Here is a 16,353-nt window from a genome sequence, read left to right as displayed (position 1 = left end):
CATTTGTGCTTTTCATCTCGTTTCAGTGAAACTCCAGGTTTTGCCTGCACAAAACTGAGAGCAGCTCTTGGTGTTGGGGGAAAGGAGTTGGGGAATTTTTTTTTGCAGCTCTGTAAATTTTCAAAGGTTGCCTTTACCAGGCAGAGGGGCTACCTGGAACAAATTAAATAGAGCCAGATGAAATAGTCATGTGATGGAAAGATGCTGGTTTTGGGGAGAATTGTGTCTGTCCCTCATCCAGCCTGTGGAAAGCTGATTGAATATACAGGGCAATGGCTCTACCTCTGCCAGCCTTCACGGGTGGCCAAAAAAACCCTAATAAAATAGCTAAGACAGCAGAAAAATAAGGAACAAGAGAGATATGATCAACTCACCACTATTTCTTATCTCAAGGAAAAACAGAGGTGTGCAAAAGTCAGCCCAGATTGGGGTCACAGGTCCGTGGGCAACCCCAGGCACGATTCCCGGAAAGTCGGGATTACCACATCGTGCCCAACTGACAGTCAGGGCTGGAGGTGAACCTTTACAGCTCACCAATAAACAGGGAAAACAAACGTTACCTTTCCTTCCCGTCCTCCTATTTTAAGATCTGGCCCTGCCCTGAAATCAGATCCCCTCTCTGGCATTGGTGATGGCCACACAAATCAGGAGTGAATTATTAAATTCACCAGGCTTGTTTCCAGCCTGACCTCTCCTGATAGCCCTGCGGGGATGATAAGGAACAGGATGTCTCAAGGACTGGGCTGTGATGAATCAGCTCCTCCTGAAGGGCTCCTGGGTGTTTGGAGATCCATGAAATCACCATGGGGCAAGGTAAGAACTGGTCCTGGGCGATTCAGCCTTTGGAAAATAAACCTTCATGGACAGGAAAAGTTTTTCCTGCACCTGGAGTTGCTGCTCCTGTGCAAAAATGCTCCAGAGACTCCAAGCATCGTTTATTCCCTTCATATCATCTCTCACTTTACAAAGAGGTTGCTACAAACTCTACCGGTTGAATAAAAATTAGGGTGAAATCCCCAGTTTTCCACTGTTGGGCTTCAGAGTTTGAACTATTCAAGATGTGGCTGCCCCTGGATCCCTGGAAGTGTCCAAGGCCAGGCTGGACAGAGCTTGGAGCAGCCTGGGAGAGTGGAAGGTGTCCCTGACATGGCAGAGGTGAAATGGGATCAGCTTTGAGATCCCTTCCCACCCAAATCATTTTGGGATTCTGTGAAAAACCAAAATTAGGAGAAAGGGACCAGAAAAGACACAGTGATCTGTTTTCCAACAGCTCTGAAAGATGATGTCACTTTACGAGAAATACGGAAAAATTTCTGAACAAGGCAAAACCAAGGCCAGGTTTTGCTTTCACATCAAGACCTCTGCAGTTTCAAGTTCATAGCAGTAAGACCTCCAGGGATAAAATAATTTGGGGTGGAAGGGACTTTTAAAGGTCATCCAGTCCAAACTAGATGGCCCAAAGGCCATCCAAATGGGATGGATGCTGGCCAACCGGCCTGGCCAGACACCAGCCTGCATCTCAAAATCCTCCCTGATACTCAAAATCCTCCTGCAATGACATCTCTTGGCTTCATGACTCATCCTGACGGTGAGAAGAAGCTTCACCCAGAAAATCTGATGGGGGAAAGTTAAAAAGCTGTGCTTTTTAACGCTCCAGACCATTGCCCTCCTTGAAAATCAATTTTCCCCTGAAAATCAATTTCTTATATTTCATCAGAGGGCACAGCTCTCAGCCTGAGAAGATGGGAAGGGACATTTCAGGAGGTCACAGTCCTGAGGGCTCACACTGATCCTGCCCTGCTCCAGCTGGCACTCAACGTTTCTCCCAGGAGAGTTGCACCCCATGATTTCACTGCCAGCACAGCAAAGCTGTAAAACCCCTGGGTTTCTCACAACCCACGGCAAAGTTAAAATTACCCCAGAATTTCCAGGCTCTTGTAGAGACTGAGAGTTTCCCACATGCACCCCGAGGGCAGCCAGGCAGGGTGGGCACAGCAGGTTTGTTTTCCCCACCACTCAGCCTGACGTTGATCTCCTGCCTCATCTCAGCCCCACGAAAGGAGAGCCTGAACTGTCACTGGCTGTGGGCAGAAAGAGGAACCGAGCAGACATTGTGTGCTGGAGATGCTCCTCAGGAGGAACCCAGGAGATTTCCCCTCTTCCAGGAGACACTGGTGCTGTATCCTGCAATGGGGTTGACCCCTCTCTCCTCTTCCATCCCATCCCCACATAATCCAGCTCCTGGCCATCACTCCATAGGGTTGATCCCCACAGCCATGAGCAGGTTAAGGTCATTAAAGATGTCCATGGAGAAGGGCTGTGCTGGGAGTTGTGATCCTCCACATTACAGACACAACCCACAGTCCAGGCTTCCCTCAGCCACTGGTTTTGGGGTTAGCTCAGCCATGTTTCCTTCTTCCCTTCCCTTCCCTTCCCTTCCCTTCCCTTCCCTTCCCTTCCCTTCCCTTCCCTTCCCTTCCCTTCCCTTCCCTTCCCTTCCCTTCCCTTCCCTCTGTTGGATGATATTTAGGACCAGGACTGGGTGGATGTTTGGCAGAGCAGATGTTCACCCTTCTCTGCTGACTTCCTGAGCTGCCTCAGGAATGAATCTCCCTCCAACCATCACTATCTCTCACTTTCCCCCACCTTTTCAATCTCCTGCTCGGTGGTGAAGACCACAGACCACCTTCCCCACCTTCCCAACCACGAGTCTCCTTCCTCCAGGCTCTCCTTGCCCTTGCTGGTGACACCACAAGCGAACATTTCCCACTGCTTTTTCCTTCCTTGACTTAAGTGCAACCAAATTTTCCCTTCCCTTATCTCCTGAAAACAGAGCTGAGAGGCTCTTCCCATCTCTCCATGGAGAGAATCTCCTCCAGACCTCACCAGCTGGCCAAGGAAGGACAGGAGGTCGCAGTGGTTGGGAGCACTTAGGAGCCAAAAGGAAAAATCTGAATTGAAACAGCAAAGTAAATCAGCAGATTTGAAATATTTGGGATTTTTACAAAAGAAGCATCCAGACCCTCCTCCAAAACAAAACCAGACTACCTTTCCCGGTGCGGAGGTGTAAAAACATTCCTCAAAATGATCCTTCCTGCTATTTTCTAGTCGTGATCCCAAATGGGAAAACCAACCTGTGGGCTCACTGCCTTTTGCACCCTGCAGACCTGTCCGTGAGCCAGATTTATCTCAGGGAGAAGTGGTTACTGCTCAAATACAGAACAGAAAGGTACAGGCGAGGGAATCACTTGTTTCAAACCACCCTGTCGCTTCCACATCCCTCAGGCCTCCCTCTGAAGCCCATCAGAAGAAGAAGCAGGAGCCATGGGATGCTGGAAATTGATATTATTGAAACTCGCCGTCTGATTGCTCCAAAATTTAAAATCTTCCTGTTATTTTGGGGTTTTGAGCAGCCTGGTCTAGTGGAAGGTGTCCCTGTCCATAGCAGGGACACTGGAATGAGAGGATTTTTAAGTCACTTCCAACCCGAACCCTTCCATGTTTCTTAGATTTGCATTTCTCTACAAAACACCCAGCACAAAGTAAGGAGGTTTTACAAAACCCATGTGAATTATACTGGAGCTGGAGCTGGAGTAACTCTTCTGAACACCCAGCTCCTCTCACACACTGGGGGGAAAAAGAAGGAAAAAGATGTTTCTACAGCTTGGAGTATGTTTTTTTTAATCATCACATTGCAAAGACCTCCTTGTGCAATGGCCTGAAATGCCCTTTTGCTCCTTCCCATTTTCATTTTAGGGCTGACTCCAAGTTCTTCCACGTTACTCTAAGGAAAAGCAGCAGAGACCAGATTACCTGGTGGCTCTGGGTCACACAGACCCACAAAAAATCAGACTGATTTTTATGGCTCCTCAGCGCATCCGGGTGTTTCACTATTGCAAACAAGCCACCTGCAATAAAATTATGTCAGAGCAGGACTCAGCCCCGGAGCACATGCAAACCGAGGGGGAAGGGAGGGGATTTCAACCAGGACTTGGTTTGAGACTTGGTCTCATAACAAACCCAAAGTTCTGAACGAGTGTCACTAGATTTCTCCTCGTCCCTGTGTTGTTTTTGCCGCTGTGGCTTGGGTGGAGTCTGTTTTCATGACCTGCTGTCAGACCTGCAGAGGTCATTTCACAAAAGCTGGTTCTGAAAATTAAGTGGCTGTCAGGTTCTCTGGGGTTTGGGATCTCCTTTGCTCTGCACGAGACCTTCCTGCAGCCAAGTCCAGCTTGAGGAAATCCTGCAGCTTCAGCCTTGTGGCACTCAGCTCTTCCCACCACCTCCTCTTCCTTCTTTTGATGGAGCTGAGGAGGTGACTGTGGATCATCCCCGTGTTGCCTCCACAGGTTTCACCTCATATGAGCTGTGGTTTGGCCCTTGAGCCAAATCCCACCAGCCAAGAGACAATTAAAACCAAGAGGAAAATTAAAAAGTGTCACATAACACCACGTCAAAAAAAAAAAAACAAACCAGTCACAAAATGGGCCAAACCCCTTGAGATCCACCAAATCCCACTCTGGGTGGGTTTTCCCATCACAAGGCATCATCCTTGGCCATCAGACCACCCAAGGGGCTATAAATCCCTCTGGAGAGATTCCCATCACCCCAAGGAGATGTCCACCTGCCAGAGCCCACGTGGAGGGAGCTGCTGCCCAAATTACAACACTCTGGCAGGAAGAGCCCAGAGATGCTCGCCGTGGACAAGGCTGCTGTGCTGAAATGGGGGCATTGAGCAATCAGACCAGTTGGAAAGGCCGGTGGCTAGAAATAAAAAGTGACTGTTTGTTTTCTAACGCCTCGAGAGGCGTCTGGGGGGGTCGGTGCCAAGCAGGGGCAGCTTGGAGGAAGCAGCTGGAGATGGTTGGTCTTGGATTCCCGAGCAGTTCAACCGTGAGCTGGGAGCTGCCACTGCCTTGTGGTTGCAGAGCACTGGATGGAGATGCCTGCAGAGCTTTTCCTCTTTCTCCAGGTTGAGTTGGGCTCAATTTCAGGAGTTTTATCTGGAATAAACCTCACCTTCTGCCTCCCCAGTTCTCCATGCAGATTCAGCACTAGGAAACTCCTCACACTGGGTTTCAGATGTGTAGAACAGATGGATGGACACTGGTTGTCCTCGTGGACATCAAATTCTTCTCCTGAAGCCACCTGCAGTGGTGCTTTTGGCATTTGGTGAGGAGCATGTCCTGGGAAACTCCAGAAACACGTTATGAACAAGGCTAATACCACCCAGGATATAACCCAGCTCCTTTTCTCCTGAGGAAATTGTTTCCCAGTGCCTTCCAATCACAATTCTCAGGAGTAAGGTTGGCTCTGAACCCAAATGACATGTCTGAGTCAGCGAGCAAAACATCAGGTGGGTGAAGTGTTGATCAAATCCTTTGCAGCACCTGGAAATCAAAGTGTTCCCATGTCCGCCATGGAGTAGATGTTTTTATGTTGGAAAATCTTAGAGAATTCCCCCACATTGCCTGCCCTGGTCCACCCTTCTCTGTCTGACGTTAGGAGGATTTGGTAAGCACGTGGCTCCTTCCCAAAAATTCTTGAGGAAACCAATTATCTCCTGCAAGTGAAGGTTTCCTTCATGGAAACCAGACTCCTCTCTCCTTCCCATGTGGAAATTTCAGCTCCTAAAGACAGTTTAGCCTGAGCATCTCCCAGAAAGTCCCTTCCCATTCCCACAGGGTTGCAGCCCTCTTGGACCTGGGTTGGCCTCCCTGGGAAGCAAGGAAATATCTTGACATCAAGCAGGAGTTGGATGGAGTTGCTGCTCTGACTCAAAGTGTAGGAAACCACCAAAAAAACAGCAAGAATTTTGGGGAGGGCAGTGTGAGCTGCTCATTTATGCTCCACCATCCTGCTACACTGTGAGGATCATTCAGCAGAGGGGAAAACATCACCCCCAGGGTTTGAGGACAGAGTCCTCAGCCAAAAATTTGGGCCACAGCTGGGGCTTGTCAGTGGACAAGGCAGTGACAGAGAGAAGCCGATGTCAGCGCTGAGGTTTCACTTCAGGGAGGTGACAGAGAGGAACCCAAATGAACAGAAACCAACGAAAGTATTTGAGTCACCAGCTGCCCCAAACCACCAGGCAGGGCACAGCTGCAGCAGCAGCTCCCCAGAGCAAGGGGCAGGGATGGCTGCCCAGGATGGAGGCTCCAGATTTGGGATGTTCCCAGGTGGGAATGGCAGTGCCATTCTGGCCTAGCTTGCAGGAAAAGTGAGAGAGGCGAAGAAATTCCATCTGGAATTTTACAAGGATCGCTGTGATTTTGGGCCAGAGCAGCCCTGTGGGAAATCAGTGCACTTACCCTGAAATCTGTGCTGGAACATCAGCCTCAGAGGCTTCCTCAGGATGGATTTCAGGATGGGGAAATCCAGCTTTAGGCTTTAAGCCCAAACCCAACACTTGTGCAAGCCCTACATGAGCAAAAAGAGGATCCCTGCCGGCAGTCATTTGCCCATCCTGTTATCTTTCCTGCATCCCAGTTTCCTTCCCAGTCCCTCCTCAGCCACCAGGGATTTCCTGTTGGAAATGTTTGGGATGAGAGCCATGCTGCTGGTGAAGGTCCCAAACCGAGCCCTGGGCTCTGAGCCACGCTGGAACACTAAAAATAACCAACAAAAGCTCCCTCAGCTCCCCACGGCTCTTCCGCGGTCTGGGGTGGAAATCGAGAGAGCCCTGGCTGGGAGCAGGTGGTGCTCAAGGTGGTGGTTTCTGAGGAAGGACTTGGCCCTGCACAGCTGGGGAAACCACCAGTGGGGTTTTGGGTTTTGAAGCCATCACATGTTATTCCAGCACAGCCCACTTCAGCCCTGCCGGGCACCTCACCTCACCCGCTGAGGACTGGAGCAGGATTAAAGCCCATGAGGATCCTCAGGAAGAGCAGAGAAATACTGAGGTCAGTGCTGAAGGTGCCATCCCCACCTCTGTGACAAAGCACCCCATGGGAGCTTACAGGGATTGCACTTGGGATCCTGGTGCATCCTAAAAAAAAAAAACCAGCTCGTCTCACAAGCAGCAAATCCAGGTGCTGTGATGCCTGCAATGATGTGCATCCCAATTCTTGCAGGGATGCAGGAATTCCCTTAATCCTAGTGTTGGATCACAAAGCTCAAACTGGTTCTCCCAGCTCAGGGTAACCCCACCTAGAGCAGATGTCTTCCCACCAGAAATCTGGGTGAAGTGTCCTTATTTCTGCTGGGATAAAATTTATTTTCTTCACTGTGCATCACTTGTTTCTTTTGGTTTTTATTCCTTTATTACAGTTCTCTAATTATTAGATTTTATATTTTTATAATTAGAATACCAGAAGGGTTTGGGCTGCACCACAAGATGACAGTGGGGAAAATGCTCCCATTTCCCACGGGAGAAGGAAAAGAGGAAGCCTTGGAGCAAAACCATAAATAATTCCCCCACCCCATGACCTTGAAGCATCACACCCAGGGCAGTGCTGGGGCAGATGAGCAGGGAGAGATCCTCCTCCTCCCTGCAATGAAGGATCTCCAAGTGATCTCATTTCCCTCAACATTACAACACTTTGACTCATTTCTTTCCTGCCTGGAGATGAATCCAGGAAGTTATGGAAGAGGAAGGAGATGCTTAACACAAACCCCACCACAGGTAAAACCAAACTAGGGGCACATCAGAGATACCAAACTCTCCCCACCCCACTCAATGCACCCAAAAAAAAAACCACGCTGCAAGAGAAATACAAAATATAGCACTTTATTTGCAGGGAGATATAAAAATTTACCCCCAAAAAAATTAACAAACTTGAGGAATGCAATAAATAGGCAGCTTTGGTGGCATGCACACATGTGCAGTGCTGGTCTGGGAGGCACCAGCAGCTCCCCAGAGCTGGGGGCCACACATGGAGGGGGTGAAAATGAGGATTTACACATGGATGGCGCTGCCTGGACACGCTTGGGAGAGCCCCACAGGTGTGCTGGGGAGGGTGAAGCCAAGCTATTCACACTGCGCTGCAACCTTGAAAAATTCAAATTCTATGTATTTATATAAACTCTGGCTCCGGTCAGGAAAAATTAAGATTCCCAAGTTGTCATCCTCGATGTTTACATCTAGAATCTCTGCATCTGTTTCCAAATTTCAATCCGCTTCGGTATGAAAGATAAACACATCAATCTCGTAGCAAAAATAAAGAATAATCTCAGGAGTTCTTTTTGGAAGGTACACCCTGCCTTCCATCAGCAGGACTCTTGGAAGAGAGGAAGCTGCTTCCTGGATATAATTTCCTAAATTTGAGCATTCTAAGGCTTTTCCAAGAGTCACCTCCTATCAAACTGCTGCTCTCAGCAAGGTCTGAGCTGCAGATTGCTGGGGCAGGTGGTTATAGCTGTTGATTTTTGGTTCTGCTTGACTGGCCATTAACAAAGGCAACACAAAGCAAAGCCAGCCCCGACCTTCCTGGGACTAGAAAAGTCATTTTCATCCTAAATTGTTTACAGGACAAACACCAAACATCCAACTTATTTGGTCGCAGCAATTTTCACCACTGGATTTATACAGACTCTGCACTGGAAACAGCAAAGAGCAAAACCCAACTTTCCAAAAAAAAAAAACCAAAACAAAAAGGGATTTTAGGCACTCAGGGGACTAATCTGGGTGTAGCTGAGGGGCTCAGACTGCGATCTGCTGGTTCTCTCGGAAGAGAGGCCGCGGGTGTGTCGTGCAGATGTCCTGGAAGATCCGATAGCCCTGGTCGTGCTGGGGCTCATCAGCCATGGGCAGCATGGGGCTGGAGCTGCAGCTCTTGCCAGCCTCGTCCACCACCTGCCTGACGTACAGCTGCTCCACCTGGGACACGGGAAAAAGGTCAGGGAGATGCTGAGTGAAGAGGGAGCTCTCTGGGGAATCTCCTGCTGCTCCATCCAGCCCAGCTGCTGGGGGACACACAGCAGAGGCTCCAGAAATCTCCTCCTCCGAGGCTTTTGGATCCCAGAGCTGCTGCAGCATCTCCAGGGAGAAATTTCTAACCAGAGCCATAAGGACTGACCCCATATTCCATCCCCTCCTAAGTTTTCCCAATCCCACTGCTGCCTGTGTTCACCACATCATCAACTCATCTTAAATCCACCACTCCAGGGATTTACTTCCTTATTTCCCACAGGAAAAGGCAGAAGTCCCAGTGCCAATGCAGGGTCAGGAGGAAAAGAACTGATTTCCCTGAAGTTTACACAAGCTTGTGCAGTTTGGGAGCTTCACTTGCAAACCCAGATCCGGGAATTTGATAACCAACAGCCCAAGCATCTCTCAGGAGGCTGTGGAAAAGCACCACACTTCCACCCTGCAATCCAACCCAAATTCCCTGTGGCTCCAGGGGGTGGAGCTCTGCTGGCTGAATTCCCACCTTGTCTGGATCCCTTTTTCTCCCAGCCCTCCTTACCTGGACAAGGATGAGTTTGCACCTCAGTGGCACTGCATCTGGGAATTCCTCCCCGAAGCACAACATCACTCTGCTGTCTGGGAAGCGACCCTGGTTGTTGTAGTACTGCTGCAGCTCTGCAAGGACACAGGAAAAGTGGGAATTTGCCCTCCAGCAGCTGCCAGCCTTTGTCACACATCCCTGGAATCAAACACCCTGCAAGGAAGCCTCCAACTGGGAGGCATTTCCCACCAGCCCGTTGTTTCCTCCCAGATCTGGTGGTGTCACCTGCTCACCCAGAGCACCTGGGAACCCAGCAGTGATGGCTTCAAAGTGCTCCAAGGAGAAAGGGCTCTACCCTTTCAACCCCACCACAGGGCCCAAGGGGGTCCCACACTGGGTTTGAGCTCCTGAAACTCCTCGTGCATTTTCCCAAGGTTTTGAGATCCCAGAATTGCCTCAGCTTTTCCAGGGAGCAGTTTCTGGCCAGAGCCATGGGGATTAACCCCCTTATCCCATCTCCTCCTCCACCCTCCTCCTGAAGGTTTCCCACCCCAAACTGCTGCCAACCAGGGTTGTTCACCACATCACCACACCACCCAACCCAGGGATTGATTTCCCACAGGAAAGGGCAGAATTCCCACCCCCCAAAAAGCAAGAAGCTCCCACAAACCTCTGAAGAACAAGCTGGTGTCAAAAATCTTCACCACCTCATCCCTGTCCAGTTTGTTGGGCCTGTCCTTGTAGGCCATGGTGTTGCCGCTCCAGAAGACCCTGCCCTGGCACAGCCTCTTGATGAAGATGCCCTGCTTGTTGCTGTGCAGGAGGACACCTCTCTCCAGGTGCCCAAAGAGCTTCCTGGTGATCTGCTTCTGCCGGTCGTTCTGGATGGCGTCGGCCGAGGGGAACCGGACGTTCTCCAGGGCATCAGGGGCGTAGAGCTTCTCCCCATGGCCCGAGGGCTGCCCCAGGGAGATCCTGCAGCCCTCAGAGCACGAGGTGCTGACGTGGCCCACCAGCCTCCCGCTGTAGTAGAAGCTGATCACCATCTGGGAATAACCTGGGAGGTGAGGGATGCACGCGTTTTGTCAGAAGGCAAACCAGCTCCTCGCTGCCCAAATCCCAAATTTCCTGGGAGTGGCTCTCTCTGGATGGAGGGGTATCACCCCCAGGCTGGTGCAGTGCTGACCAGCAAGTGGCAGCTCCCAATATTTGGGAATCATGGAATGGTTGGGGTTGGAAGGAACCTCTGGAGATCACCCCTCTGCCCAGGCAGGGTCACCTGGAGCAGGTGACACAGGAACACAGCCAGGTGGGGTTGGAATGCCTCCAGACAGGGAGACTCCACACCTCCCTGGGCAGCTGTTCCAGGGCTCTGCCACCCTCCATGGGAAGTTCTTCCTCATGCTGAGGTGGAGCTTCTTGTGGTTTAGTTTATGGCCATGAAATATATCAAACCTCTTCCTCCTTCCTTTGCTCCACATTTCCCCCACCCCATGGGCAGATCCCCCAATTCCAAAGGCTGGCTGATCCCAGCATCCCAAGCAGCTGCTCCCTGTCCCCATGACACCAGGCAGGATCCATCCCTGTGGGCAGCTGGAATGGTGCAGCACCTCCCAAACCCCAAGCAAAGCCTCCCTCGAGGTGGGGAACAGAGCCAGAGCCACCTCCTGCCACCCCACCCAGAGCAGAGGCACTGCTGGCCAGCTGAGGAGCCTCACCTGAGTGATACTGCTCGTAGCTGGAGTATCCATTCATCAGGGGCAACGCTGTGGGAACAGACAGCCAAGCTGAGCCTGCATTCCCAGTTCCCAAATCCTAATCTCCCCGTTCCCCCTCATTTTCTGTCCCAATTTCAACCCAATCTCCCACCAGCCCCCTCATTTTCTGCCCCAGGCTTCCCATCTTCCACATGGGAGATGCCAGGAAGAACTCCCAGGTGGATTTTTTAACAAGTACTTTAAACATTCTTAACAAGGAAGATAAAATAAACTGCTCCCCATTCCACATCCCTGCACAGGAAGATTTTTCCTGCCCCAAAAACCTCCCAAACACCACAAAATCTCCCAACCCACCACACAAGCTGCTGGCCACTCACCAGGGCTGGGCTGCTGCACCCACCAGTCGGGTATTGGGGGGTTCCTGCAGGCCTCCTGGGGGGGTGAGGGGCTCCTCTTGATGATCCCCAGGTATTCATCCACACAGGGGGACTGTGGGACAGCAGACACCAAGATCAGAGCGGGTTTGACACCTTGCAGCACTCAGGGAGGGTCCAAAAACCAATGCTAACCAATTTTGGGGTCAGGAGGATCAAGTCTGGCATTGCCCAGGTTGGACACTTGAAGTCCCTCATGAGCTACTGAGGGGAAGCAGCCAGATGTGACAAGAAGGGACACAGAGCTGTGGCAGGCTCTGTCCCCAGGGAATGTCCCTCCCAGCTGGATGCACACCAAGCAGGAGCCAACATGCTGCTGCTGCCTGCCAGGAATGAGCTGCAAATCCAGCTCTGCAGCTGGGATTTTGGGAAGGCAATGCTTTACTGGACAATCAGACCCACGACTCCACCTGCAGCCCAGGTGAGCACTCACCTCTTTGATGAGCTCATCGATGGCAGAGGAGCTGCAGTCCATCTCGGTGACATCATTCAGGCTGCTGCCGTTGGGAATCCCTGCTTTGCCTGCAGGGAGAGGAGGGGATGCAGTGAGAACACCAACACTTCCCCAGCACAGCTCATCTCCCTGAAGGGTTTCACCCTTTTTCACCCAGTGAAAGTTATGAACCCAAGAAACAGCACCTTGGGGACACTCACAGCCCCTCCAGAGCTGCTTTTCAGGGCCAAAAATCACTTTACAACCCATTTTCTCCCTGCACGGGGATCAGCAGCGAGGCAAACCAAAAGCCTGGCTGGTAGCAGAGACAGAGCTGGAGCAGAGGAGAAGGTTTGGGGTTTTTTTGAGCACCCCAGAGACTGGGGCTGGGGCTGCTGCTTCTCCTTTTTCCACCAGCCACCCCAGTGCCGTGGTGCTGCTGGTGGGAACCTGCAGGGCCATTTGCATAGGAGCAGCACAGCCCCTATGTGAAAGGGCTGGAGGGGACAGAGATGCTAAAGGCAGATTTCCTGACTGCAAAATCATTCTTTTTTTGCAAGTTTTTAAGTTAAAAAAAAAGGACAAAGCGCGCAGAAAAACCACAAATGAGTTATAGTTAGTGTGACCTGAACCACACCAGGCATCAGAGCAGCTCTCTGCAAAATTATTGCTCCTCCAGCAGTGCTGGCAAGAAAAGGGATTTATTGCAGCTTCTCAGCATCCTCACAGGGCAGGGGGTGGGAGGAAAAGAGGTTGAGGTTCACATCCTTTCCCCAAGCAGGGAAAGTGGGATTTGCCCCAAAACATCCTTAGGGGATGGGAGTTTCCACAAGGCTGCAGCTCTCCCCGATTTCCTAGGGGTTAAAAAACAAGCCTGGCCTTTCTCCTCCCCTCCCTGTCACCACAGGGGGACATCAGCAAAGCAGGACAAGCAGGGAAACTGAAAAAAAGCTGTGCTCAGGTGCAGATCAGCAGCACAGGATGGACCCACAGCAGGGCTCAGCCCTTCCCTGGGGAACTCACATTTCTGCTCCTCCTCTGGCACGATCCTATAGACCTTGTAGGGCTCGGAGATGTCCAGCTGGGACCTGTCTGTCACCTCCTCAAAGTCAGGGCTCTTGTTCAGAGCGCAGCGAAGCCGCGTCTTCCACGTGGCTGGCTCAGCTTTGTCACCTTCCTTGAACTTGCCTTTGAAAACTGCCCAGGCCTGAAGCAAAGAATTGAAAAAAAAAAAAAATTAAGAAAATCCTCCCTGTGAGCTCTACAAAGCCTCCCAAGGCCAGGGAGGAAGAGCTGGGGCTGCAGAGAGCATTTTGCATCTTGCAGCCTCTTGAGCATCCCCTGGGGATTTGGTGTTTCGCTCCTAGACTGCAGCCACCTGCAGCCACCACACCTGGCGTGGCTTTTGGGGTGCAGGGCAGCACTGCCTGCCCCCAAAAAATAGAGAAAAGTCCTTTAAAATGCAGGTTTTCAAAAAGCAGAAGGCAAAACCATCGTGTGTTGATTCATCTCTGCATCTACATGTCAGGAGCTGCTGGGAGCATGAGGCATTGCTGCTCAATTAAAGATCAAAATAAACCTTAGTTTTCCAGCTCGTGGCTAATAATAATAATTTTAAATATAATTATAATTAATAGTAATAATACTTTAACTTGTTTCTCTAAGATGAGAACGTATTTTGTGCTTTTGGTAAGAGAATACATTTTAGGCCTGAAGGGAGATTGCAAAATACATTTTTTAAAATATATTCATATCTATTTATTTTATCAATATTTCTGATTTTCAGTTGGCTGAGTTCAATGCCATCCTCATAACTCAGTGATCCCAAATCAGTTGTCACTGTCCTTAAAGTAACTCCCTGCCAGTGCAGATACCTGGAAATGGGGACAGAGGGAATTCCTGGGGAAGACCTGACCTTTTTGCTTCAGGATGGAATTTTCCCATTTTTTCCCCAAAAGTGGAAATCCCCCCTTTCAGGGAAATCCTTCCTTGTGCAAAGCCTTTTCAGGTTTGTATTATTTTTAATATAAATCCAGCATTTTATCAAGAAAAGCTGGTAATTTTAGATCAGACCAAAAGCAGCACATCCAGCTCCTTCTCAAGTCAGACCTGGATTCAAACCTGCCAAAAACAAACCTAAAACTGGTATTCATGCTTGATAAAAAGGTAATAAATCATCCCCAAAAAATCCTGGAAGACCAACTGCAGCATCTCCTGCAAGGGTTAAAGATGCAAAAACCAGAGACAGCCTAAAGATGTAAAAAACTAGCACAGCTGCTGTCCCACCAAGGGACACCAGCAGCACCCCAGAGCCCAGGATTCCCCAAAAAAAAGCCACCAGCAGCCTGTCCCTACCTTGAAAATGGAAGCATCCACCTCCTGGTTGTAGTCCTGCTTGCCTGCATGCTTCCAGGGGATGCGGAACATGGATTTCTCCTCGTTCTCCCAGATGAGCCCCGGGTAGAGCTCGCTGTCGATCTGCTCGATCAGCCACTGCCGCAGCCGCCTGCCGCCGTTCCTGTCACACATCCTGCAGGGACACGGGGCAAGCCGGGTCACATCTCCCACTGCCAGCCCAGCACGGGGATTGGGGGGGTTTGATGCATGCTCAGGTGGCAGTGGCACCACCTGCAGCTTGTGGCACCTCTGGAAGCCAAACATGCTAATATCAGCCTACAGAATGGGATGATCTTTAAGGTCCCTTCCAACCCAAACCCTTCTCACAGCTCTATAATTAAAGTACCCCACACCCTGCTTCTTTTAAACTGAAAAAAAAAAAATCAAGGCAATTTCCTTCTGAGTTACTACAAATTCTTCCTCCAGCTCTACCAAAGTTCCCCTCCCAGAACCAGCTGACTCAGTGCTCTGCTTTATTCCTATTTTGCTGCAGGATAGGAAGCAGATGGATGGGGATTGAAGCCCCCAGCTGTGCTGTCACCTGAGCAAGTGACACTGCACAGGTCACCCTGGGCAGACACACCTCGCCTTGGCACAAGGGTTTGTCCCAGAGGAGACAGCAGCTCCTCTCACCAGGCACTGTTTGGGATCCAAACTGCATCCCAAATCCTCACAGGGACAAGGAACACACAGCCACTAGAAGCAAAGTGCCAGGTTCAACCCTCCCTGTCACCTCCATGGCACGACAGGAGCTGGTGGCCTGGCAGAAGTGACCAGCAGCTCCTCAATCAACTTCCCAGGCATTTTTGTCTCCAAATTCTACTGGACTGCCTCTCCTTCATTCATTCGTTATTCACTGGAAGATTCTGGGGAGAAAACAAGGATGCTCCCAGCACAGCCTGAGTCCCAGCAGTCCCCATGGGCTGCCACCAGCTCAGTGCCACCAACTTCCATCCCTTCTCCACCGGCCAGCAGGACACTGAGATGGCTCTGGCTACTCACAGCACACAGCCTGGATCTTAGGGATGGTGAGAACCGATGCCACCAGCCCAAACACCACGGAGGGCACAGCTCGGGATGCCCCAAAGCTCATCCCTGGAGGAATGGGGTACACACAGCCTCTCTAGGGGATCCTGCACGAATTCATGCACGAAGTCATTCTTCCTTCATGCCGAATGGAAGAACCTCAGAAATCCAGCTGAAACGGGACGCTCCGAAACCCCCCCGTTTTCCAGAAAGCTCCTTCCCATCACCGCCCAAGGCCGGAGCTCCATCTCCTCTCCCCGACCGGCAGTCCCACACTCGGTACAGTGCCGAGGAGCTCTCCCCACGTCACCCCGCGGCTCCAACCCGCCCAGCCCGGGCTCTGCCGTGGAGCACCGGGGACAGCACATCCCGCAGCCCCGGAGGGCTCTGTCCTTGCGCAGGGGACCGCGAGCACCGCGCTGGGGACATCGCGCATCTCTCCTCTCCCCCGAGCTCTCCGCTCTTCCCCGCAGCTCGGAGGCGTGCGGGCAGTCGGAGGAAGTGTGGGTAAGTGTTCCCCTTCCCGGTGTCCCCCGACAGAGGATAGCCGTACCTGTCCTGTCCTGTCCTGTCCTGTCCTGTCCCCCGGCCGGTCCCGGTGCGCGCTCCCTATCCGCGCTCCCGCTCGCAGAGCCGCGCCCGCGAAATTCGCCGCTCCCGCCTTTATATACAGCGCGAACGCCGTGGCCACGCCCATTTCCACGCCCCCCTCCGCCCTTCACCAATCACCGGCCCCTCATTGCTGCCAATGGGGAGAGGGCGCCGTGTGCGGCCGGCCAATGAGAAGCGTTCCGGCGGGGCTCGCGCCGCTATTCTCTGAAAGCGAGGCTTTCCCCGAAATCAGCTGACGGCAGGGGGCGTGGCCTGGGCGGGAGGGGCGGGGCTTGGGCGGATGGAGGCGTGGTCTGTGGGGAGGGGGCGGCGCCTGGCGGGAGGGGGCGGGGCTAACCTGTCCC

At 51.6% G+C, this 16,353-nt stretch overlaps 1 protein-coding gene across 4 annotated transcripts; it reads right to left on the bottom strand.

The window, feature by feature from the left end:
* Nucleotides 1-7,713: 7,713 nt before the first annotated feature.
* IRF8 (interferon regulatory factor 8) lies at nt 7,714-16,034 on the bottom strand. Of its 4 annotated transcripts, none has more exons than XM_085071414.1 (9): nt 15,951-16,034; nt 14,330-14,504; nt 12,998-13,181; nt 11,975-12,063; nt 11,485-11,596; nt 11,108-11,155; nt 10,060-10,446; nt 9,408-9,523; nt 7,714-8,818 (listed from the first exon to the last, which is right to left on the bottom strand). In XM_085071414.1, exons 2-9 carry the CDS (start codon nt 14,501-14,503, stop codon nt 8,642-8,644), a joined length of 1,287 nt encoding a protein of 428 aa, XP_084927540.1. In that variant the 5' UTR covers nt 14,504; nt 15,951-16,034; the 3' UTR covers nt 7,714-8,641. The 4 variants fall into 4 exon arrangements, with proteins under 4 accessions (XP_084927540.1, XP_084927541.1, XP_084927539.1 ...); XM_085071415.1 differs by having other exon boundaries at nt 14,330-14,507; nt 15,974-16,030; XM_085071413.1 differs by having other exon boundaries at nt 14,330-14,507; nt 15,964-16,026.
* Nucleotides 16,035-16,353: the final 319 nt, after the last annotated feature.

Source organism: Lichenostomus cassidix, chromosome 11, assembly GCF_008360975.1.
Source record: "Lichenostomus cassidix isolate B80296 chromosome 11, HeHo_3.0, whole genome shotgun sequence".
Taxonomy (NCBI): Eukaryota; Metazoa; Chordata; class Aves; order Passeriformes; family Meliphagidae; genus Lichenostomus; species Lichenostomus cassidix.
The sequence above is the reverse complement of the archived record's forward strand: the minus strand, read 5'-3'. Positions and strand labels throughout refer to the sequence as shown.